Here is a 24,697-nt window from a genome sequence, read left to right on the forward strand (position 1 = left end):
CATTTTTAAGTGTCCTATACTAATGTCCATCAAACATTCATCTTACTTTAAAAATAGTCACATTGTTATGAAACAGATGTCCAGAACTCATAACCCTGCAAATCTGAAACTCTATACCCATTAAAGAACCACCTCCCTTTCCCTCTGACCCCAGCCCTTGGTAACCACCATTCTACTTTCTGTATCTATGAATTTGACTACTTTAGGTACCTCATGTAAGTGGAATCATGCAGTATTTGTCTTTTTGTGACTGGCTTGCTTCACTTAGTATAATGACCTCAAGGTTTATCCATATTGTAGCATGTGACAGGATTTCCTTCTTTTTTAAGGCTGCACAGTATTCCATTGTATATATATATATACCACATTTTGTTTAGCCATTCATCCATTAATGGACATGTGGGTTGCTTCCATTTCTTGGCTACTGTAAACAGTGCTGCTATGAACGTGGGTGTGTACAATACCTCCTGCTTTTGATTCTTTTGGATACATACCCAGAAGTGGGATTGCTGGATTAAATGGTAGTTCTATTTTTAATTTTTTGAGGAATGTTCGTACTCTTCTTCCATAGCAATTGCACCATTTTACAATCCCACCAACTCCGCACAAGACTTCCAGATTTCTCCACATCTTTGCCAATACTTATTTTCTCCTTTTTTGATAGCAGCCATCCCAGTGGGTATGAGGTGACATCTTATTGTGGTTTTGATTTGTATTTCTCTGATGATTAGTGATGTTGAGCATCTTTCATAAGCTTGTTGGCAATTTATATATCGCCTTTGGAAAAATACCTATTCAAGTCTTTTGCCTTTTTTAAAAATCAGATTATTTGATTATTTTGTAGTTGTTGAGTTATAGGAGTTCTTTATATATTCTGGATATTAACCCCTTATTAAATATAGGATTCACAAATATTTTCTCCCATTCCATAAGTTGCATTTTCACTCTATTGTGTCCTTTGATGCACAAAAGTTTTTAAACTTGATGTAGTCCCATTTGTCTATATTTGCTTTTGTTGCCTGTGCTTTTGGTGTCATATCCAGGAAATCATTGCCAAATCCAGTGTTATGAAGCTTTTCCCCTATGTTTTCTTTTAGGAGTTTTCTAGTTTGGGGTTCATGACCTTTTGAGAGATTTTTTTAAATAAGAGAAATGTAGAAATTACACATATGCAGGGAAAGATGACTCAGGAGATCTATGAATGCCCAAAACAAAGTTCAGATGAGGACCTTTTTTGTTTCAACAAAGGAGAGTAATTGTGCCAGCAGTTCTCTGTTTAGCTCAATTTTCTTTTTTTTTTTTAATGGTAGAAAAACATGAACAACTATGAAAAGGTATATGGACCCACAAAAACAGTATCAAGAAAACCCAAGCCCAAAATGAATGGAGACCTTTCAAAGAGGGACAGATAAGGAAAACAAATATATTGTTCTCTGTGGAGCAAGAAGACGAGGAAACCCAGCAGCTGCTCCTTGGGGCTGAGCATTTAGTATTGAGGATGACAGAGAGCCCTGAGTTACCTCTATATTGTATGTCATGGAGAATGTTCATTAGATGGAAAACTGAGAAAAACTTGGAGAAAGAAATGGAAACCCCAGGTAGAAGAAAACGCCTAAGCCCCCAGTCTGGAGGAAGTAAAGCTCCCAAAGTACAGAAAAAAAATAGACATAATGATGGTACAACTTGTTAAGGTCAAAATCTTTGAGAAACTGTGGAGCCCAGCAAAGCATCAGAAGTCTGGAGATGAAGAAATGGCATTATAGTTTTCAAAAAAAAAAAGAAAGTGGATCTTAAAAAGTTCGCCTAGAGGGACTTCCCTGGCGGTCCAGTGGTTAAGACTCCACACTTCCACTGCAGGGGGCGCGGGTTCGATCCCTGTTAGGGGAACTAAGATCCCGCATGCCGCGTGGCACAGCCAAAAAAATGAAAAGGAGAACAGTTTATATAATAAAAAAACAGTTTCTGAATATCTAGACAAGTGTACACTCTTGGGTCAAGAAATCAATTTTGCAAGATTAAAATGGGCATGTGGCTTATCAGTAGCACGTGCTAGAAGCAAAAAGCTCAGAGATGGTAATTGGTAGCACCATAAGTAACAAGTGGCAATGAAATAAATCATTGTATTCATAGAAAATAGGCTCTAGGCGGAGGGAGGGGACAGTTCTGTCCTCTGTTCCAGTGACTGGAGCATTTACTCAGTTCAGGTATCTGCTGGGGATGTAGTCAAACTCAAGATGTTTCAGAGGGAGGCTATGAGGAGGGGAGAGGGGCTCGTAACTGGTTAGGTTTCAGGGATGGGAATTTTGGCTTAATAGGAAGAAGCATTAGAAGGCTCTGATGAGGAACTGAACTTCTCAAGACTAGAAGCTTTAAAAAATGGTTTGTGTTTTCTGGTTGAACATCAAATGGTTGCTGGTTGGTTTGAAAGGACTAGAGGGGTCTAGGAGGTAAAACCAAACCTTGACTCAAGAAAATTCTTGTCTATGAAGATCATTGGTTTCCTGAAAGAGGGGAGAGGGTCATTCAGATGGAAAATAGGTAATTTTTAAAATCTTTTTAAAAATAATTTTCTGTTGGAGGTGGTTTTTCAAATGAAACTGTAAACCTAGATGCAGGTTTTACTACTTCGTTACCAGTGAGTGGGATGCTTTTCACTTTCATTTTACACTGAAAAACGTAAAAAGTTACTACTATCTTATACCTATTTTAAGATCTACACTTATACTGAAATTGAATTTTTAAAAATTACTCCATGAGCTTCATTATATAATCTTTCAGAAGAGAGACTTTCTGTTTTCATTGTATGCTTTTAGAGTAAATATGAATACAGTACCTTATATTTGAATCACATATGACTTCTGCCCATCGCTTACCTGGAAATATAACCACCTGTAGCTGAATGAGAAAATAATTAAGGCCACACATGAAGGAGTGAGATGAGGGGTAAAACCACCTGGGTGAAATGAAGGTTCCACAGGGCCAAGGTGTTGCCGGTTCCCAGGAAAGACGATAATGAATGATGCTTGCTTCCTCTTCCCTGTTCTCATCAACCTGAGACAACCAAATGCCTCAGGGGCAGTTTCGGCTGTTACGTAGCCTCATGATAATTCTGAGCCAGCTGACACAGGCAGGGGCCACGTGACTTGCCCCCTAAACATCAGCTTTATCAGGCTGCCTTTCTCATTTGGAACAAAGCTTTGGTCCCTCCTGGCTCCCCGCCAGAAAGGCGTTTCTGCTTTGATTCCTTCCAGATTCCAAGAAATGAAGCTGAGCTTAGCCTGCTGATTTATCAAATTCCTATGCGATAGAAGAGCTCCCTAGATTTACGAGGTTTTACCAGGCAGGAAAGGGACTTAGCACTTAGCTTCATTCTTTGGGAGAAATCTAGCCACTGCATCTGAATAATGTAAATAGCGATAGAAGCAAATGTGAGATTCATCCTTCTCCCTACCCGGGAAGTACCACATTCAGTTGGCCAGACTTCTTTGGATAGAGCTGTATAAAAGCGAATGTTTTAGAGAGTGCAATAAAACTCGAAATACGAAACATCATTCCTTTTCTGGTTTACTTCAGAGAGACAGCAACTGGTATGAAAGGAGCAGGAGAGTTGAACTCTGCAGTCAGAAGGCTTGAGTGAAGCCCTGGCTGACCAGACATGTGACTTTGGGAAAATCCCTTCACCTTTCTGAGCTTTCTGGGCTTCACCTCATTTGGCTTCCTTGTCTGTAAAATGGATGAGGATTGAGTCAGGGAAACAGAAACCATGACAGGTGTTGCAAATAGAGGGGGTGTAAGACAGCGAATTGGTTACACAGGTGCTGGAAAACTGAAAGAACAGGAAGTGGAAGGAGAGTTAACCCAGTGATTAATGATGGCAGGAAGCAGCTCTCACTCCCGGGGCTGGAGGGATAAAAGGGACCTCTGAGCATGCAGGAGGGGCTGCACCTGGGGAGAAGACCACCACTTCCAGACACCCCACCAGGGAAGGACAGAGAAAGAGAACAAGAAACGGGAACCACAGCTTCTTTCCTCCTACCTCTGATCTCCCACCAGTGCCCCCTACTGGCAGAATAAGTCACCTGGCAAAGGAGCCTGGGAAACAAAGTTGAAAAGCTCCCAGCCTCAGGGGCTTCCCTGGTGGTCCAGTGGGTAAGACTCTGAGCTCCCAGTGCAGGGGACCTGGGTTCGATCCCTGGTCAGGGAACTAGATCCTGCGTGCATGCCACAACTAAGAAGTCTGCATGCTACAACTAAAAGATCCTGCATGCATGCTACAACTAAAAGATCCTGCATGCCACGATGGAGATCCCACATGCTGCAACTGAAGGCCTGGCGTAGCCAAAATAAATAAATATTAAATATTTTTTTTAAATTAATAAATAAAAAAATAAAAACTCCCAGCTTCAGCATTAGAAACGGGAACATAAGGAGAGTGGGTATGACATATGACATATAGGAGAGTTGCTGAGAAAGTAAATCCTAGGGGTTCTTATCCCAAGGAGAATTTTTTTCTTTTTATTGTATCTATATGAGAAGATGGATGTTAGCTGAACCTGTTGTGATAATCATACGTAAATCAAACCATCATGCTGTACACCTTAAACTTATACAGGGATGTATGTCAATTATTTCTCAATACAAGTGGGGAAAAAACAAAAGAAGAGTGGGGCATGAGGCTGAGAGACAAAACTGTCCTGTTATGTTTGTGTTAAACTAGTGCTACTTTAGTTCATAGATAGGTAGAGAAGGATATATAGATAGATTTGGTTCTGATCTAAACAGTTTTTGAATAATTTTTTGTTAAAGATTTTTTAGTTAAGAAAGTTTGTATTAGTTCATGATTTAGGAAAACTACCAGATGTATGTTTCTGCAAACCCTTGTGACGGAAGAAATCATAGCGGCAACCTGGATTATTACAGGATCCTTCCTCAAGAGTTCCTGGATCTGTGAACTGACTCAAGTGTGGGATGATGACTCTATCACAGAGACTCAAGCAGGGCTTTGTCCACTTCACCTACATGATTTTCTTTTTTTCTTTCACCAATCAAAAAGTACCTTCGTGGGCTGACTATGTATTTCAGTCCAAGATACTCATGATCCCGCCAGCCACCGCTGACCTACACTGCTGATGCCAGTAGCTGTGCCAGCTAGCCTTTGGAGTTTCACTCAATTGGAGTTCACTGGCTGTACCCTAGGATGCCGTCACCCCACTGAGATCAGGGAGCAGAGCCCATTTCAACCTGCAGGGCATAGGTAGCAAGTGTGTGTTGACAGGGCCAGATTCAAGGGCTTATGACCTATGCAATTGCCTAGGGTCCCCTGCTCAGAAGGACCCTGTCATCATCTTCAAGTTCTGAATCTCCGAACAAGAGGACCACCTTTCCACTTTGCACTGGATCCTGCAAATCATGTAGCCAGTCCTGGTGCCGGGAGGACAGTTGTGATTAGAGGCCCAGGAAAGGCCTCACTGAGAAAGTAGCATTTGAGAAGAGCCTGAAGGAGATGAGGGAGTGAGCCAGGCCTTTCTTTGACTTATTCTGATGAACTTCAACTCAGCCTTCAACACTTGGGGCAAAGGTCACCACTTCTAGGAAGGCTACGCTGACGCCCTTAGGAGTTACTACCCTCAGCTTGGTCCCGCCTTAGCACCCTGCAAATACCTGTTACATACTTAGATTACATTGTAGACATTTGTGTTGAACATCTGTCTCTCTGGTCACCCTCTTAGTTCCTTGGAGAAGGAGACTATATATTATTCATTTTTGTAATAACAGCAATAATAATAGCTGTTACTCAATGCTAGAAGCTATTCCATAGGTTTTACTACAAGGCAGGCACTGTTGGTCTTATAGTTGGAGAAACAAGCACAGAAAGATTCAGTAAGAAGCCCAAGTTACCCAGCTGGTACATCATAGAGCTGGAATTTGAATCCAAGAAAGCTGGTGCCCTCAGATGTCACACAGTGCACGGTCAGTGCCCAGAACATGGTTGGTGAATGAATGAGTAAACAAAAAATAGTAATGACTGAATGATCACATAGAGAATCTCAGGGACAGATTTACAAAAAGGAGAGGAACTTTGTATTTTGGCTGCAAACCCAAATTCAAGCCTGCACAGGAGAGAAAAGACACTTAATTTCATGCTTTTAAGCCACATTCATTAACACAAATTTTTTTAAAACCCACTATATGAAATTATATATTTGTACATATAATCAACTTGCTTTAGTTTTTGTATTGTTACTTTAGGAATGGAAACAGGTTGTTTGGTCTGGCTCTATCGTTAACTAAAACTAGTACCAAAATAACCAGAAGCTTTGTTGAAATAGTGATGTTAATTTAACAAATACATCCTGAATGTAGTATGCTTATAGAGCATGCTGCTTTGGGGAGAAACAAGTGATAATATGGATATTAATTATAGAAAATTAAGATTGGAAGCGATGCCTCATCGCTAAGTCAGTCTTCAGCCTGCAGAATGGGATGCAGTGCACTGTGGAGGTGGAAGGGAGGAGTGAGTTGTCACTGGGGCTGTTTTCTTTATTTGACAAGTGCCTTGCTGTGCAAATACAACCCAAGTCAGTGTTTTCAAAAGCCCATCGGCATAGCTTTGTTAACCTCCTCTTGCCTGCTCCAGCAGCGTAGGAGAGATCCAGCTCCATTAGGACATGATGTTGCTAAAAGTAAAAGATTCCGTGTTTTGTGAGGCTGTGGTTATGGGACCTTGAGCAGCGTGCCACGCCTCTCCTGGGACGCAGTCCCCAGATCTCCTGACCCATCAGATCAGGCTCGGGTAGATGGCCTCAGTGCTGCAGCCATGAATATACACTTCCAGAAGCAGCAGAGAAGACCTTCATCACATGGCTTGAGTAGAAAATGCTGTTCCAAGTCTTATAAAAATTCCCAAACCCTATTTTCAATTTATGCCTGAAGCCCAGATGCCTGATCCCTGTAATAATCCAGAGTGACAAAACTGTTAGAAGTTTCCTTTCACAAGCTCTGTCCAGCAGTACACGGACCACGTCCTGAGGGAATGAGCTCCCCAGCTCTGCAAACAGCACCCAAGCATGCCCTCTGCCAGCTGCGTTTTCATCACGTCATCTTCCTTTCTTCCACAGCAGAGAGATGATACGTCAGAACCCAAGGGAACAAAGGGTGGAGGGTCATAGTTTCAGTGGGTCAGATTTTCAACCCATGAGTGGCGTGTGGGCTCACACCACAGTGCACGAGTCTGGTAGTCTGACCTTGTTTCTTTCAGGCCCGAAACCCAAAGGTCAGAGCCACTCGCCTTGGGTGTGCCAACTGCTGGATGAGGTCACCGCCTCCTTGGGAGCAGCCAGAGAGCAAGGCGGGATTACTTCCTGACCTCTCACGGGTCTTAGTCCCCCAGGGCACCCTCCATTCTTCCCAGTACGTGAGCCAGTCTCATCTGTAGCACAATGTATATTGCACATTATGGAACCATAATGTGATGGAAAAAATACTCTTCAGAATGATCCAACCAAAAGATTCCATTCAAAATGCAAGACTGTTATCCCAGGTGCCCCTAATACTGTATTTTGCATTTGTTTATCATTCCTTTAGGCCATTCCTGACCGGTGATTTTTAGCCTAGATATGTCTGCTTCCCTGAGAGTAGTGGAACACAGCTCCATTAATACCAGTGAGCTGGGATTGGCTTGCTGTTTCTCATCACTTCATTCCACTGTAACTTGATGATCATTACCTTTTTTTTTTTTAATTAATTTATTTATTTATGGCTGTGTTGGGTCTTTGTTTCTGTGCGAGGGCTTTCTCTAGTTGAGGCAAGCGGGGGCCACTCTTCATCACGGTGCACGGGCCTCTCACTATCGCAGCCTCTCTTGTTGCGGAGCACAGGCTCCAGACGCGCAGGCTCAGTAATTGTGGCTCACGGGCCCAGTTGCTCCGCGGCATGTGGGATCTTCCCAGACCAGGGCTCGAACCTGTGTACCTTGCACTGGCAGGCAGATTCTCAACCACTGCGCCACCAGGGAAGCCCGATCATTACCTTTTTAAATAACATTGTTACGGGTCATTAGTTTTGTGGGTGATTCTCCACCTCCTACCCCCTCTTATTTTTCCTATTATCAGAGCCTTACTTGTTACAAACAGAAAGTAAATAACAATGCAGGCTTGTGGCCCCAGTTTCATAAACATGCAGGTTCACGTGGGTACCTGGATATTTGCTTTCTGAGTACGTGAGCGTAAATGATTCCTCAAAATGGAAAGACAGTGCAAGCTACTCAAGATGGAGGCTAAACCAATATTTAGAAAGCCACTGCCTATTTTAACACTGGCCTGCATGTGTGGTGGGCACCCACTTTCTGTTTTGTGTATTTGGAACTATCGCAACTGGGCTGAAATGCACCAGAGATGGGTTCCTGGAAGGGACAGCAGTGGCAGTTCAGAAGGTACCCATTGTATCAAAGCAACCCTTGACCCCGATCGGACCCAGTCGGGGGCCATTCAGTACACTCCAGGTGTCCTGCTTACAAGTCCCTGCTTCAAGGGATCCCACAGACCTCAGCAGTCTCCTCTTCTCCTGAACTGGTCAGGATTTCTTTGTTGACAACTAATCATGTCGTCTTGTGACATGTCATCTTGCCTTTCCATTGTTGATTTACGTGGTTCCTGAAAATTAACTTATTGTTCTTATCTCCTCTTCAAAGCTAAATTGTAGGTTTCTTGAGCACAGGGCTGAGTCTTGTACTTAACCATTTTCCATAGCACTTAGGTTGGAATTCCAGCTCTCTACTTACTAGCTCTAGGACCTTGGACGCACTCCTTCACCTCCTTGCTTCTCAGTTTACTTGTCTACAAAATAGCGGCAATCACGCCTGCCTTCCAGTGCGTTAGGAGAACCAGCTAGCGCGGTGCTGGGCACTAGCAGGAGCTTGGTGAATAGTAACTGACTCTCTAGACAAAGCCCTGCGCGCAGAAGCTGAGCAAAATTTAGCAGAATTAAATACGACAGAGCATGGTTTAAACTCGCAGGAGGGAAGAGCTAATTATGGACTCTCGAAATTTCATGGTGAGGACACCGTTTTCTCTGACCTGGGATTGAATGACATTTTACAACCCTGTTTCTATTCATGACTCGTTCATGACCATGTGACGATCATTTCAAGCTCATCGTGTCTCCTGAGCCCCCAAAGGATCAATGAACTGATTTGGGATGTGGAGACTGTGCTTATTGGCATCCTTGGACCCACTCATACATTTAAGTATTAGCTTGGCCCTGAGTGGAGAAGCTTTCTGCAGCTCCTTGCTGCCATGAGGCAAGTGGTGATACCCAGGACTGATCTAGTGCTCCTCAAGAGTGTCCCTTAGCTTCTTCAGGAATTTTCTTTAAAAGCAGCCATAGCAGGGGATAGTGGTACAGCTTACTGAGACCGCATCAAAATAAAAAAGAAATGGGGATGAGAGTATGAGGAGGACTGTATAAAAAAAACATAAATAGCATCAAGATGAGTTTCCCCGATTTCCCGTATAACGAGTGCATCTGCCAAAACTCAAGATGTGTATTATCCACTCTGCAATTGGTAGATTGCCTAGGAGCGGAGCGGAAGATGCTTCCTGATGGAGGGGTCAACTCTGCCTTGATTCTGCTATTTTCTCTTTGTGGTGGAGCCGTGTTACGATGAAGAAATGGGTCCAGTGACATTCTCATCAACCTTCTTTGGTTACTTATCAATATGCACTTCCTTACCTTACACTCCTTTTTATAGGTTCCTGGGAGAAAAGTACATAAAACAGACATTTGCTGAATCTATTGCCATGTCAGCTTAGTAGAACAAAAGTGTAGGTCAGGTGAACTCCCTTTCAATATAGGTGCTAGGGGACGTGACAAATAAGCACCCCTGCCTGCAATTGATTAATTGGTGTAGTTTGTTGGTTTACACAGTGCCTTGCTCCAAAAGTAATTTGAGACAGCACTCACCAAGCAGAGTGTGTTGTCACCTTCTGGACACTATAGTTGTATGTTAGGGGCACAGTTAGACTTCAGACATATTCAGTAATATACAAGCTTTTATCAGATGTTTAGAGACCCTCCTTAGGTGCAGGGTTACAAAGAGAAATGAAACAATCCCTGATCTGAAGAAGCTTTGCTGTCTACTGGTAGAAACTGACACAATTAAGTACAATAAAAGGGAGATGGCAATGATTGCCCTTGTAGAACTATAATGTGGGTCTTGCAGTCATGGGTTTTTGTTGTGGTTTTTTTTTTTTTTAAAACCAAACATCTCAGGACTCATTATCTGATGGAGAAATTTTTTTGAATTTTATTTAAAGTACTTCAAAAATATTAACAATTAAAATTCCATTCAGCTGTGTATCTAAGAAATTTCCCTTACTAGGCATTCCCTTAGAATGCAGTCAGTGATATAAAATCAGCACTGCCCTTGGGGAAGGCAGGGTGTTTCCTTTCTTCGGCTATGGGGGCTGAGAGGATGGTGTCATTCGCTCTCTAAGAAGTCTGCAGAGGGCTCCCAGAAGAGTTGATGTCTGTGTTGAATCTTGAACAGCAGATATAGGTCCTCACAAGAGTTTGGGCTCTGTGTGCTGTTCTGAATTCAATCCATGTGGCAGTCAGCTCCAAAGCCTGCGGGTTCATCTTGCTCTGCACTTATTCCCCTAGCAGATATTCTTTAGTCACTGCTACTGTAGCTTCCAGCAAGGACCCCGTGACCTCTGCTTTCATTTGTTTTTGCACATGATTCATGGACCTGCCTCCCCTCCCTTCCTTATAGGGTCAGCAGTGCTTGCAAGAACCTAGAGGATGCGTGGGTATGTGTATAGGGTAAGGAAGCCTGCCCTGAACGCCAGCAAGTTTAATCCATTTTCATTCGAAAGAACAACTGGCCTTAGGCAACATATTTCTAATGGTCTAAGTCATTCAGCGTGTGTGTGCGTGCAGGCATGCGCATGTACACAAGCTGTGCATAAATAGCATGTTTCCAGTCTGCGGAAAATGTGTAATGGACTAGCAGCACATGACAGTAGGCTCAGCCCCTGAAGATTTACCAGGAAAGAAGACAGCTGCGTGGCAAAGCTGCTGCTTATAATTAGGGAAGGAATTGCCCATGTCCTGTGCCATTCAACAACTTCAGCCATTTAAATGACAGCCGGCTTGTTTAGCTCTGTAACCACCCTCCACCCTTTTTAGGGGCCAGGAGTTCATTTCTTTTTTGAGAACGCTGCTTTGGACTGTCATCTCTAGTATCATTGTAAGATGGGGTATGACGTGATGACTGGAAAATCTCAACTAGAAACCATGATGAATGAGCAAAAAACAGGAGTTGCTTTCAACGTCTCTTTTTAACTTTGTGAGGGAAAAACTATTTTCAAAACCCCGTGGACTTTCCGGTTTCTAACAGGGCCATATTGCTAGTTCTGCAGTTGACCAGAAAACTATAATGCTTTCTTTGGCTCGAGTGAGCTGTAAGAAGTATCACAGCACTCCTGACGTACAGTGGCTCTCAACAGGACGGATGGGGAGGGAAATTAATAGGCTTCCCATTGTTACCGTGCATTTTTGCCAGGATATTTCATTAGTGTAAACACTGAACCCACTGTCATCTTGTTTAGCCACTTGACCCTGATGATTTTCAGTTCTGTGTGTCGTGATGAGTAGGGCATGCACGAGACAGGCCCTAATTACTGGAAGCAGAATCACTGCTGACCCAGGACGAGATTAATTGCTCCTTTGCAGTCTTTATCCTGGGACATTAGCGCTGTCTGGTTATCTTGCTTCAGCTGAGGGATTCGGGACAATAGCAGTGCTGATGGTAACGGTCGGCAATTCCCCTGTTTGTTTTGCAGGTCACGGCCAGGGGGTTTGGGCCGCTGTTGCAGTTCGCCTACACCGCCAAGCTGTTACTCAGCAGAGAAAACATCCGCGAGGTCATCCGCTGTGCCGAGTTCCTGCGCATGCACAACCTGGAGGACTCCTGCTTCAGCTTCCTGCAGACCCAGCTCCTGAACAGCGAGGATGGCCTGTTTGTGTGCCGAAAGGACGGTGCGTGCCAGCGCCCGCACGAGGACCGTGAGAACAGCGCCGGAGAGGAAGAGGAGGAAGAGGAGGAGACGATGGATTCGGAGACGGCCAAGATGGCTTGCCCCAGGGACCAGATGCTTCCAGACCCCATCAGCTTTGAGGCCACTGCCATCCCAGTACCGGAGAAGGAAGAAGTTTTGCTGCCGGAGTCCGACGTGCCCGCGGACACCAAGGAGAGCGCGGCAAAGGACGCGTTAACGCAGTACCCCAGATACAAGAAATACCAGCTTGCATGTACCAAGAATGTCTATAACGCATCATCACACAGTACCTCAGGTTTTGCAAGCACATTCAGTGAAGATAACTCTGGCAGCAGCCTCAAGCCGGGGCTTGCCATGGGGCAGATCAAAAGCGAGCCGCCCAGCGAAGAGAACGAAGAAGAGAGCATCACGCTCTGCCTGTCTGGAGATGAGCCTGACGTCAAAGACAGAGCCGGGGACGTGGAAATGGACCGGAAACAGCCCCGTCCCGCCCCCGCGCCCGCCCCCGCCCCCCCTGCCGGGGCCGCCTGCCTGGAGAGGTCCAGGGGCGCGTCCTCCCCCTCCTGCTTGAGGTCTCTGTTTAGCCTAACAAAAAGTGTGGAGTTGTCCGGCCTGCCCGGTACCTCTCAGCAGCACTTTGCCAGGAGTTCCGCGTGCCCTTTTGACAAGGGGATCACTCAGGGTGACCTTAAAAGTGACTACGCCCCTTTCCCGGGCAATTACGGACAGCCCCACATGGGCCAGAAGGACGCGTCCAGCTTCACAGTGGGGTCGCCCCTCAAGGGGCCTGGGTTGGAGGCGCTCTGTAAACAGGAAGGAGAGCTGGACCGGAGAAGTGTGATCTTCTCCTCCAGCGCTTGTGACCAAGCGAGCACCGCGGTGCACTCGTATTCTGGGGTAAGCGGTTTGGACAAAGATCTCTCTGAGCCGGTGCCAAAGGGCCTGTGGGTGGGGACTGGCCAGTCCGTCCCCAGCTCACAGGCCTACCCTCACGGTGGGCTGATGGCTGAACACTTGCCCGGAAGGATGCGGCCCAACACCAGCTGCCCGGTGCCAATCAAAGTCTGCCCTCGCTCGCCCCCGTTGGAGACCAGGACTAGAACTTCGAGCTCGTGCTCGTCCTACTCGTACGCCGAGGACGGGAGCGGGGGCTCGCCCTGCAGCCTTCCTCTCTGCGAGTTCTCCTCCTCACCCTGTTCCCAGGGAGCCAGATTCCTTGCCACAGAACATCAGGAACCAGGCCTGATGGGAGATGGAATGTACAACCAAGTCCGACCCCAGATTAAATGTGAGCAGTCTTACGGCACCAACTCCAGCGATGAGTCCGGATCGTTCTCGGAAGCAGACAGTGAGTCGTGTCCTGTGCAGGACAGGGGCCAGGAGGTAGGGAACCCACAACTAAATTCAAGCATGTGATCCACCCTCAGTCCTTTATCTGGACTCTCCCTGCCCCCCCCCCACCACTGCCAGATGGTTCTTGTTTGTCAAGATTAAAGGTTACAGTACAGGGACTGTCCCCCTCATCCGTAGAGGCAGGAGGCTTCAAGGCGATTCCAAATTAACCACTTTGTCCTAGAAAGCACTTGAAATTTGATCGAGATTTCAGTACTCAACAAGCAGAGGCAAAGTGCCTAGTGAAAACAGTTAAGTCAATGCCTGAAAGTGTGCGCAGGTACTTCCGATCCCCGCCCCCCTCTCCTTCTCCTCTGTCTGTTTTGAAAGGATGCCATACCCCTCACCCTCATCCTTGCCCCTCGCCTCTTCAGTGTGAAGGAAAATATAGAATCGCTTTCAAAACTGACTGTTTGAAACTAGAGAGATCCACACTGAACAGGTGCTTTCCCAGCACCTTTAAGTTTCCTTGTCGGATGGGACTCTGGAGCCATCCCTTGTCCATTCATTTCGATGCAGGTGATGGACAGCTCACCATCCGTCCCAGTCCCAGTGTCACTGAAGAAGCACCCTTGTCAGTCACATATAACTGTATAATGTGTCATTTCCCAAGCTCCCCACAAATGGTGAGAGTCATTTTAAGGAACAGTGGGGCTGTGTAGCAGTCCACCCTGAAAACAAAGTACTTTCTAGATAAAAATTCCCAAAGGCGCCATCTGCGTCTTCCCAATGCTGGGAGAGGAGGCAGGAGCAACGCCAGCCACATCGTGAGCAAGAGTCACGTGGCCAAGGAGAGAAGGAATAGACGCCCTCAGATGCTCCCCCTTCCCCTGTAACATGAGGGGCCCCCGGAGAGATCTGAGGGTGTTTGTGTCATGATCTGGCACAGTCTTGCTGATCGACAAGCAACCAACCTGAGGCTGCCACCTGTGTCTCAGACCTGCCTCTGGAGCAGGACAGAGCGAGCCCGGTGAGAAGTCCCTCCCAAGAGCTGCTTCTCCGAAAAACACAGGAGGAAATGAAGCGTGGTCCTCATTATGCCAGTGCCCTCCGCCCGCGTCTGCGCTCCCTGGTTATTAGCCTCTAGCGAAGCAGGGATGTTAACCCAGCCAGACAGCAGAAATGCCACACAGGGTGAGGTGGCTTTTCACAGAGCCACGTGTGGTTCATTCAGCCTCTGCGAGGTTGGCGAGAAGCACATGAAGATTTTAGATTGGGCATGTTTTGAAAATAGATTCCAAAACTTCCTGTGCCAACTACAGAAGTGCCCTGTGGTCACTTCCTCGTTTTCTAGCTAGCCCGGTCCCCGCTCTCCTGTTACTGCCTGGCAAAGATGGAGAAAGAAACATACTGAAAGGATTTAATTTAGCTACAAGTCATTAAAAAGGAAATTTGAATGGGAAACTATTGCTATTTGAATACACTGTATCCCCTCAGGTTTGGGATGGAGGGTTGGGCTCAGTGCCCCAAGCCAGACTCAACATCTGTGTCGTCACGTCTGTGTCCCTGACCTGAGAGGACTGAGGTTTCGTGAGGACAGTGAAAGGCTGTGCGTTCTCTTTCCTCACTCATTTCTTTCCGTCTGATCACAACGTTTAGGAGGTTTTCTTTTTTCCCTGAAATTATTCATAGGCACCCCTGATGCAGAAGCCCAGTTGCTGGGTCCATCCGCATAATGATTTCCCTTGCCAAGGATGTCTCGAGAAAAGGACAAATGCCTTTGAGTCTTTGTTTTCTTTATATCTCTCCCTTAAGAGGAGCCTCACCATTAACTAAAGGGAGTGTGCGTTTATGACATTTGCATATGTTTAAGGACCTGTCAGTTTCAGATAAATCTCCTTTTGTCTCTCTAATGTCCCCAAAGAGAACTTAAAGTCACTTCTTGGAACTAAATGCTGCCAACAAGAGCACATGTGTCTTTCCTGTGTTCGGGCCTTATCACTTGTCTACCTTAGACCTTTTCAGTTTTAAATGAATCGATGAAAAGAAAAAATCGGGGCTTCCTTGGCGGTCCAGTGGTTAGGGCTCTGCGCATCCACTGCAGGGGGCGCAGGTTCGATCCCTGGTTGGGGTGGGTGGGGAGGGAAAAAGAAGAACAGGAAGAACCATTCAACCTATAAAATAGTCATGAACAGGACTAGTCTCCCCTCAAAAAATACCGCTGTTTTCAAAAATATTTTTATTTTCACTTTAAAAAAATAGATCTGTTTTTTGCATTTCTAAACAGTCTTGAAAGAAGAGACATTTTCCAAATTTCTGTCATTTCGGGAATCACATTTAGCCCCTCTCGGTAGTACATTCTGGGTAGGATTGTTATAGTGAAGCTAAGGTTTTTTCCCAATTTGACCTTTTAGTTTTCCTAAAGTAGAGATTAGGTTTTGCAAGAACTGTCTCAGGGACTTAGCATGACTGCTCCTCTTTGAGTTAGTACTTTGCTTTGGGGAGTTTCTTTGACCCCAGTGGAAGTGTGGTCTCCAGTAATAACACTGAAGGCAAACTCTTCACAAAGTGAATCATAACTGATCCAGAAGCCAACATCTCCTGGGCTGATTCTTCCCCGATCTGCTCTTGTGTAAGGTTCCAGGTGACTTCTCTTCCAAGTGAACCCCAAAGAGATGCCAGAGCCAGAAACCAAAAAAAGAGTTTCCAGTGGACTTTCTTGGCGGTCCAGTGGTTAAGATTCTGCGCTTCCACTGCAGGGGGCTCGGGTTCGATCCCTGGTCAGGGAACTAAGATCCCGCATGCCGTGTGGCATGGCCAAAAAATAAATAAAATTCAAAAAAGAAGAGTTTCCACCTCCAGCTAGCCACCTGTTCAGTACTTCAGACTGACAGGTCCTGGCTTCCTCCCAATCTCTCTTTCTCTGTAAAGAGCCAAAATGTTAGATCAAAAGAAAAGTGTTAACCTACCTTATATTCTGATTTCTAGTTACACCCTCTTAACTCTCCTATCTTGCCAGCATTGACTTCTCATCCTAACTCTTCCGCAGCTTTGAGGAAAGTTTAAATAAGCACAATATTGTCCTTTATCAACAATCAGCTTTTTTAAGTTCCTCTTTTTAAATAATCAATCACAGCATACCCAGCCCCTAACATACCAAATTTAGCAGGCTTCCTCTGTGCCTACAACAGTATATAAACACACATTCGCATCTCTAGGGGTTTGGGTTTTATTTTAATACCATTTGCCATGTAATTACTAAGCAACTTGCTTTTTCCACATAGCTGTCTACTGTGTACATGCCTCTAGGTCAATCGTGTAGGGTTGACACATGCTTCTTTAATATCCGTGGTTCCCATAAATCACAATTGACTCAGCGATCACCTATCAACAGACATTCCGGCTTCCACTTTTTTCCCTCTTACAAACATTGGTGCAATAAACATTCTTGTGAACATGTTTAGCGGTGGTGCTTTTATTTTTGTGGGTTAGAGCCCCCATAAATGGGTTAAAGGTTATACTCATTTGTTAAATACTAACTACCTACTTTCCCAAAAGGTTGTAGCAATTCACATATCCTTCAGCAACTTATGAGTGTCCATTGCCCCCTGTTCTTGCCAGTAGTAGTGGTCACCAGTCCTTTTGTTTTTTGCCAATCTGATGGGCAAAACATGATGACTTCTAGTGCAGTTGATAACTTTCTTGTGTGTATTCGCCATTTTGTATTTCCTTTCCTGGACTTCCCATTTGTCCACTTTTTGGGTATGTTGTTTGACTTTAGTCGATTTACAGGATCATTAATGCTTAATATAGGAATATTAATCCTTTCTTTTTTTTTTTTTTTTTTTTTTTTTATATATCCCTATATCCCCTCCCTCTTGCGTCTCCCTCCCACCCTCCCTATCCCACTCCTATTAATCCTTTCTTATATTAATCCTATATCTTCTCCTTGTCTACTTTTTATAGTGTCTTTTTCCATTTAAAAAAAATTTAAGTTTTATGTAATCAAATTATCAATCTTTTTCTTTATGACTTCTGGGTTTGCTATTTTACTTAAAAAGTCAACTTGGGAATTTTTATTTATTTATTTATTTTTGGCTGCACAGCACGGCATGTGGGATCTTAGTTGCCCAACCAGGGATCAAACCCGTGCCCTCTGCAGTGGAAGCATGGAGTCCTAACCACTAGACCGCCAGGGAAGTCCCCAACTTGGGAATTTTTTTCTTCCAATGATGAAAAAATGGACAGGTCATATTAAGTGAAAAAGGTAACATAAACAGTATGTATAACAAGGTCCCAGTTTACTTCATAAAGAAACATATTATAAATAATAAAAGCAGTATAGAGAATAAGATAAAATGGGAGGCAAAGTTGGCAAGAGGAATACAGGGAAAGGTTAATTTCTATGTATTTCTGTAATGTTTGAATTCTGTATATCTCACACAGATTCTTTTCTTAATTGAGATATAATTCATATACCATAAAATTCACTCTGTTAAAATGAACAGTTCAGTGGTTTTCAATGATTCACAAAGTTGTATGACCATCACCAATGTCTAATCCCAGAATATTTTCATAACCCCCCAAAAAAACATAATATCCAGCAGCAATCAATTCTCATTGCCCTCTTCCCTTACCCCATGAAATTACTAAACTATCTTCTGTCTCTATAGATTGCCTAGTCTAGATATTTCATTTCAAAGGAATCTTACAATATGTGGCCATTTGTGTCTGGCTTCTTTCATTTAGCATGTTTTCAAGGTTCCTCCTTGCCACTGATGTACCCACCAGGTACATTATCATGTATCAGCTCTTCACTCCTTTTTATTGCTGAATAATATTCCACTGTGTAGATATACCAATTTTGTTGATCCATTCATCAGTTGAGGGACATTTAGGTTATTTCCACTTTGGGGCCATTATCAGTTATCTGCTATGAGCATTTGTGTACAAGTTTCTTGTAGACATGTGTTTTCAGTTCTCTTCGTTATATACCAAGGAGTGGAATTGCTAAATCATATGATAACTCTATGTTTAGCATTCTGAGGAACTACTAGACTGTTTTCCAAGGTAACTGAACCATTTTACATTCCTACCAGCAATGTATGAGGGATCCAATTTCTCTGCATCCTCATCAACATTTGTTACTGTCCATCTTTTTTATTATAGCCATTCTCGTGGTGTAAAGTGATATCTCATTGTGGTTTGCAGGTTCATTTTTAAATTTTAAAAATTATAGAAGAGTCACGAGCATTTGCCAAGTAGTAAGCATCTTAGTGACATAGTTTTGTACCACAAGCATTAGCTGTAGATTTTAATAAAGAAGCACTAGGAAGACAGTTTATTTGCATAGTCAAAAGCATTGATTAGTTGGACTTGCTTTATCTATTTTATTTTTTTGGCTGTGTTGGGTCTTTGTTGCTGCGCGTGGGCTTTCTCTAGTTGTGGTGAGCGGGGGCTACTCTTTTGTTGCAGTGCACGGGCTCAGTAGTTGCGGCTCGCGGGCTCAGTAGTTGTGGCATGCGGGCTCTAGAGCGCAGGCTCAGTAGTTGTGATGCATGGGCTTAGTTGCTCCGCAGCACGTGGGATCTTCCCAGGCCAGGGCTTGAACCCGTGTTCCCTGCATTGGCAGGTGGATTCTTAACCACTGTGCCACCAGGGAAGTCCTGGACTTGCTTTATTAACATGCTTCATGTCAAGAGGGATGAAAGTGTATGAGGGTGATGTGTGTACATGTATGTTGGTGTATGTGTTGGGGCAGGGAGAAATAATGTCCAGAGCAAACACAGAAATGTTACAGAAGAGCCGTGTCTGACTCTATAAGTCTTCCACCCAAATGTTGGCTTCCAGACATATGTTGGATGTAAAATGTTTACAGTCGTTTTTGTGGTTTGTTGAATCAGGCATCTTTTTACAAGTAATTGTAGTTGGTCTGCTTAATATTTAGAAAGAAAACCTTGCTGGGCAGCATAGAAGTCAGCCATATTTCTAATTAAAACAATGTTTTCACGTTGTCTAGAAAGACTCTTAGCATCTGCAACTGCAGAGCATATCGTATGACAGAAAGAAGAATCTATGTGACAAAGAAACATAGGGCTGATAAACAAATACTAATACTCCACAACGACTACTAGTACTACTACTAATAATAATTGGAATTCCCTGGTGGCGCAGTGGATAAGACTCTGCACTCCCAATGCAGGGGGCCTGGGTTCAATCCCTGCTCAGGGAACTAGATCCCACTTGCATGCCACAACTAAGAGTTCGCATGCCACAACTAAGGAGCCAGTGCAACCAAATAAATAAATACTAAAAATAAATAAATAAAAAGAATTCTCGCTTAAAAAATAATAATAATACTTCATAGTCATAAGGCAATTCAAACTTTTCAAAGCACTTTCTCCATCTATTATCCAGTTTTATTCTTCATAGCAGTCCTCTCAGCTAAGTAGGGCAGATATTATCTCCCTCTGACTCCCAGATCCTCAAAGAACTTCAGGACAGAGAAGGAAAGACTTGCCTGAGATCACATAGCTAGGTAATTGCAGCATCACAACTAAATTCCAGGTGTCCTGTGTTTGGTTCAGAAACTGGATCATAAGAACAGAGGTTAGACGGACAGTTGTGCAGGAAGTGTGTCTTTGGCAGGGGAGGTTTTGTCACTGGCATCTGCCCGGCACAGAGCTGGCTGTCGCCATTCCAACAGCACTAGAATTGTCAGCCCAATGGGCATCTTGCTTTGTCCCCCAGACAACTCACAGGGATCTGAGGGGCTTGTAAGAGCATAAATGTTAAAGGCTTTGGAGAGGTGACTGCACCATCAGGTCCTCAGGGTACTGCTAAGGGGTCCAACTCCTGCAGCTTCTACTCAACATCTAATAGTGAAACCAAGAAAGGAGATAGGAAAGAAGATTGACCAACAAGCTTCCGCTGGGATTGCTAGAGGAAAGAGGTGCTTTTTTTCGCCTTTTTCTACAACGCCTGCATCTCTGTCCTGCTTCTCCGACAGCCCCCATCCGGCACACCGAAGACACCAGGCGAGTGAGATGTGTGTTGAGAGGCATGGTGAGGTGAGGTAGCCATTGCACTGTCTGATTACAACCCTGTAAAAAGTATACAGAGGAAGCAAAGATCACGGGGAAGTCCACCAGAGCAGAGGAGTCATTGTTTGGGTGTGGACACTTTATTCTCCTCTTCTGTCTCATAATTGAATTTTCTGCCAGAAGTTATACTTCTCGTACAATTTTTAGATGGTATTTTTGTTTAACTGGGAGAGAGGGGATGTGGTTTTGGCGGCAGAAACAGGGTAGTTGTTGGCAGGAGAGAGAAAGGGAGCAGCTGCTTTCTGTCTGGTGAGAAAGAAGCACCAGCGCCTGGGGTCCAGCCAGCAGCAACCCCTGGTCAGGCCCCCGAGGAGGAATATTTAGGTTTCTTTCACTGTCCAGATGTCGCAGCATCTTCCCACCTTTTGTCAGCCCCTAGGGCCAGAGACCCCTCGGCAGTGCAGGGACCACTCATTGCAGGGAGCTCCCAGGAGGTCTGAGCCCCTCCTCTGGTCACTACCGAGCCGGCCAGGACGGGTACCGGGTGAGAACAGCGTCTGCCCTGTTCCTCCTGCTGTGCTCCGGAGAGAGGAGAGTGAGTACCGTGCTGGGGCCAGGATGACAGCAACAGAGCAGATTAGACAAGCAGCTGAGGCTGCCCAACTCTCGGAGTGAGTCTCCACTGAGAACCCAAGCGGCGGCAAGCACCTGTCTAGAGAGGCGTCGGCGCCCCGGACCCCTCGGGCCCTTGCCCTTCTAAGCAGCCTGGCCAGCCTTCCGTGCCTCTGCGCTGAGCCTCACTCACGTGTGATCGCCGAATGGTGGTGGTGGTGGTGATCGGCTGGACTCTCCATCTTGTCACCTCACTGTTTACAAGAGTCCGTGGAATGAAAACTAAGCTACCTCCGAGAAGTAAAATCCTGGAGGAATCATTGGGTTCTAAGAATTTGCCAGAAGAAAGGCAGGAGGGCCTCAGCCTTCTCAAGGTCCAAGGCCAAGTCACATAAGCTGACTTTTGAGCCCATCTGGGGACTATGTGGGTGCCTACCAGCCTGGGAAAGGAATGTTCTCCCAGCTCCATAGTGGGTCTGCGTCTGCCCTTCATCCCGGGGGAAGATGCCCTTCAGCTTGGAACTTACTACCCTGAAATCAACAAATAGGTGTGGCGAAGTTTCCACTGTGCCTTTCCAAGAACAGTCAGGGGCTTCCCTTTGGTAGCTGGGGTAAGTCCTCCCTAGCTAGAAGGGTAGCAGCACCTTTTCGAAAGAAACAAGAGTAGCTGGGGTTTGGGCTTTTTTTTTTTTTTTTTTTTCATGTGGAAGAAAGTCTATAGCTGATGATTTTCCTTTGACCTCTTTGCAAAGCAGCTTGAGTTGCAACAGCTCTGCTGAAATGTTATATGGCCTTTTGCTTCAAGGACTTTGAAACCAGCATTGTTGATTTTTCCTCTTTCCTGTCAACGTCGGTCCTGTTTCCGTAGTGTTTTATGTTTGCTGTCTGGAGGATTTTAAATACAGTAGCTCTTGGTATAGAAGGCCTTTTGACTTTCCCTGTGGCCTGAGCTATAGGTATATATTCTGTCTGCAAATAAGTAAACACACTGTAGAGCAGAAGCAGAATTGCTTTGTTGTCAGCAGAGGGGGAGACGCCACGAAGCCCGAAGTGCTGTAACCCCTGCTGTGCAAACAAGCCTCCTGCCTGGTGTGGAAACATCCCTGTACCCAACAGACAGACCTCTGTGTTATTTAGGTACCGTCCAGGATCTGAGTGTCTGTTTGTTATCCAAAGGGTATAAAAGGGAAATCAAACATTCTTTCATATCATTATAAGCCCTGTGCAAACACAGCCCGTGGACAAAGCCCTTTCCTGGGTCCATAAACAAGGAGCTGTTTGTCCTGACTGCCCGTCATTAGCAGCCAAAGCAGGGCTGAGCCGAGCATGTGTCATGTGCACTGTTGCGATTCTGCTCTCTTGGGCCAGAATTTGACAGGTGTCATGGGACAGAGTTCGCCCTGTGGAAGTTCAATCAGAGCACCCACTGGGAGCCTTCAGCAAATGCCACGTCTAACAGGCTCAGAGCTATGAAGTAACCTGACTAAGCCGTTGCACCCAGCCGCAGGAAGGCAGATCTTTAGTAGGATTGCCTTTGTGCCTGGGGATTAGTGGGCCACAAATGCCAGGATCCAGACTCATGTCTGCCTGTATCTGATGCAACCAAAGCAAAAGCCTGAGCTTAGGATAAAATATCTCCCTCTCACTCCCCTGAACAACCCAGACGTAACGCTGCAGCTTCTGAATATTAACGAGGGCCTGGTTTCTTCACCCCAAAATATTTTGATCAATTAAGCCCAGACCTGCCAGTCTGATTCTCTGGTTACTGAAGTTCACTCGAGTCCACTTGTTCCGTCTTCTAGAGCTGTGCTGTCCAGTAGAGGAGGCATACGTCACACGTGGCTACTGAGCCCTGGAAACGAGGCTCATCTGAATTGTAATGAACCCCCAAGTGTAAAATACACCTCGAATTTTGAAAATTTAGTACCCCCCAAAAGGTGAAATATCTCAATAATTTTTAATGTTAATTACATGTTGAAACTATTTTAGCTCCATTGGGTTCAATTAAATATATTATTAAAATTAATTTCACCTGTTTCTTTTCACTTCCTTTAACGTGGCTACTAGAAGATGTAAAAATCACACACCCAGCTCACGTTGTTTGCATTGGACAGCGCTGGCCTGGCTCCTGAAGGAAGTTTAGGTTTATAGTGCCATCTGCTGGTCCACCTAAAGCAGACGCTAGTGTAAGCGGTAGTTCAGCCGTCTGAGCAGGGAAACACTGTCTCTTGGCCAAGCAACATGCAATCTTCCTCTTCCAGAAGCTTCTGAGCAGGACCAGAACTGACCCCTCAAGTCTCTGCCTTGTCAGGAGTCTTTTTTTTAACTTTTTATTTTATACTGGAGTATAGTTGATTAACAATGTTGTGTTAGTTTCAGATATACAACAAAGTGATTCAGTTATACATATACATGTATCTATTCTTTTTCAAATTCTTTTCTCAATTAGGTTGTTACAGAATATTGAGCAGAGTTCCCTGTGCTATACAGTAGGTCCTTGTTGGTTATCCATTTTAAATATAGCGGTATGTAGGGACTTCCCTGGTGGTCCAGTGAGTAAGACTTTGCGCTCCCAGTGCAGAGGGCCTGGGTTCGATCCCTGGTCAGGGAACTAGATCCCACATGCATGCCGCAACTAAGAGACCTGGCGCAGCCAAAGTAAATAAAATTCTTTAAAAAATAATAATAAATATATAAATATAGCAGAGTGTATATGTCAATCCCAAATTCCCTAACTATCCCTCCCCTCCACCCTTCCCCACTGGTAACCATAAATTCAGTGTCTAAGTCCTCGTCAGTAGTCTTGAAGAGGGCGATGGCAGACTGCTGGAAGGTGCAGGCCTGTGTTCTCTACCTTGTGGGTGCTAAGGAAGCCCACAAGAATAGCAGTTCTTTTCCTAAGAAAGATTTCAAACCGCCACAGGGTTGTAAAGAAGCATGTAACAGAATATAAGGAGGACATAGATCCATCTCTTAAAAGACTAGTGTCCTCTCTTTGGATGATGCTTACCTGCCTTGATTTGTCAAGAGTTTGAAAGTAGGACTCTTTCTGATAATAGTATCTGCATCGGTTATCTGTTGCTGCATAACAGATCACCCCAAAACTTTGTGGCTTCAAACAATGATAATCATTTAACATCTCTCACTGTTTCTGTGGGTCTGGAATTCAGGATTGGCCCATCTGAGCACTCCTGGCTCAGAATATCTCATGGGGTTGAAGTCAGATGTTGTCTGGGGCCAATCCCTGAAGGTTTGCCTGGGCCCAGAGGATCCACGTCCAAGGTGGCTCATTCATGTGACTGGTGAGGTGATGCTGGTTGTTGGCTGGAGGCCTCAGTTCTTCTCCACGTGGGGCTCTCCACAGGGCTGCTTGAGTGTCCTTGAGGCTCAGCAGCTGGTGTCCTCCAGAGAGCACAATCTAAGAGGCCTAAGGGGAGGCTGCACAGCTTTTATGATGTAGCCTCAGAAGTTACACGCCATTACTCCCGCTGCATTGTATTGGTCAAGAGGCAGGAACACGCATCCCACCTCTTGACTGAGGAAGGTCAACATCACGTTGTAAAAGAAAACGTGAGAAGGGTTGGCCATTGTATTTTCCAAAAATGCAAAGTCCCTAATGGGTGTATAGCACTGTGCAACTAAAAAGCATGC

The 24,697-nt window shown here is 44.9% G+C and overlaps 2 protein-coding genes across 8 annotated transcripts in view; one reads left to right on the forward strand and one right to left on the reverse strand.

Annotated features, from left to right (window-relative positions):
* BACH2 (BTB domain and CNC homolog 2) overlaps nt 1–24,697 on the forward strand; it is a 374,289-nt gene that overhangs the window by 324,447 nt on the left and 25,145 nt on the right. For all 6 annotated transcript variants that reach the window (XM_082475207.1, XM_082475211.1, XM_082475208.1 and 3 more), the window contains one exon: nt 11,844–13,442. In XM_082475207.1, the coding sequence (XP_082331333.1) occupies nt 11,844–13,442 (1,599 nt within the window). The remainder of the gene's footprint in view (nt 1–11,843; nt 13,443–24,697) is intronic.
* GJA10 (gap junction protein alpha 10) overlaps nt 15,616–24,697 on the reverse strand; it is a 58,537-nt gene continuing 49,455 nt past the window's right edge. For both annotated transcript variants that reach the window (XM_082475270.1, XM_082475267.1), the window contains exon 4: nt 15,616–16,314. In XM_082475270.1, the coding sequence (XP_082331396.1) occupies nt 16,126–16,314 (189 nt within the window). In that variant the 3' untranslated portion in view covers nt 15,616–16,125. The remainder of the gene's footprint in view (nt 16,315–24,697) is intronic.

The sequence above is a fragment of the Balaenoptera physalus genome (assembly GCF_965194825.1).
Source record: "Balaenoptera physalus genome assembly, chromosome: 9".
In the NCBI taxonomy this organism is placed as follows: domain Eukaryota; kingdom Metazoa; phylum Chordata; class Mammalia; order Artiodactyla; family Balaenopteridae; genus Balaenoptera; species Balaenoptera physalus.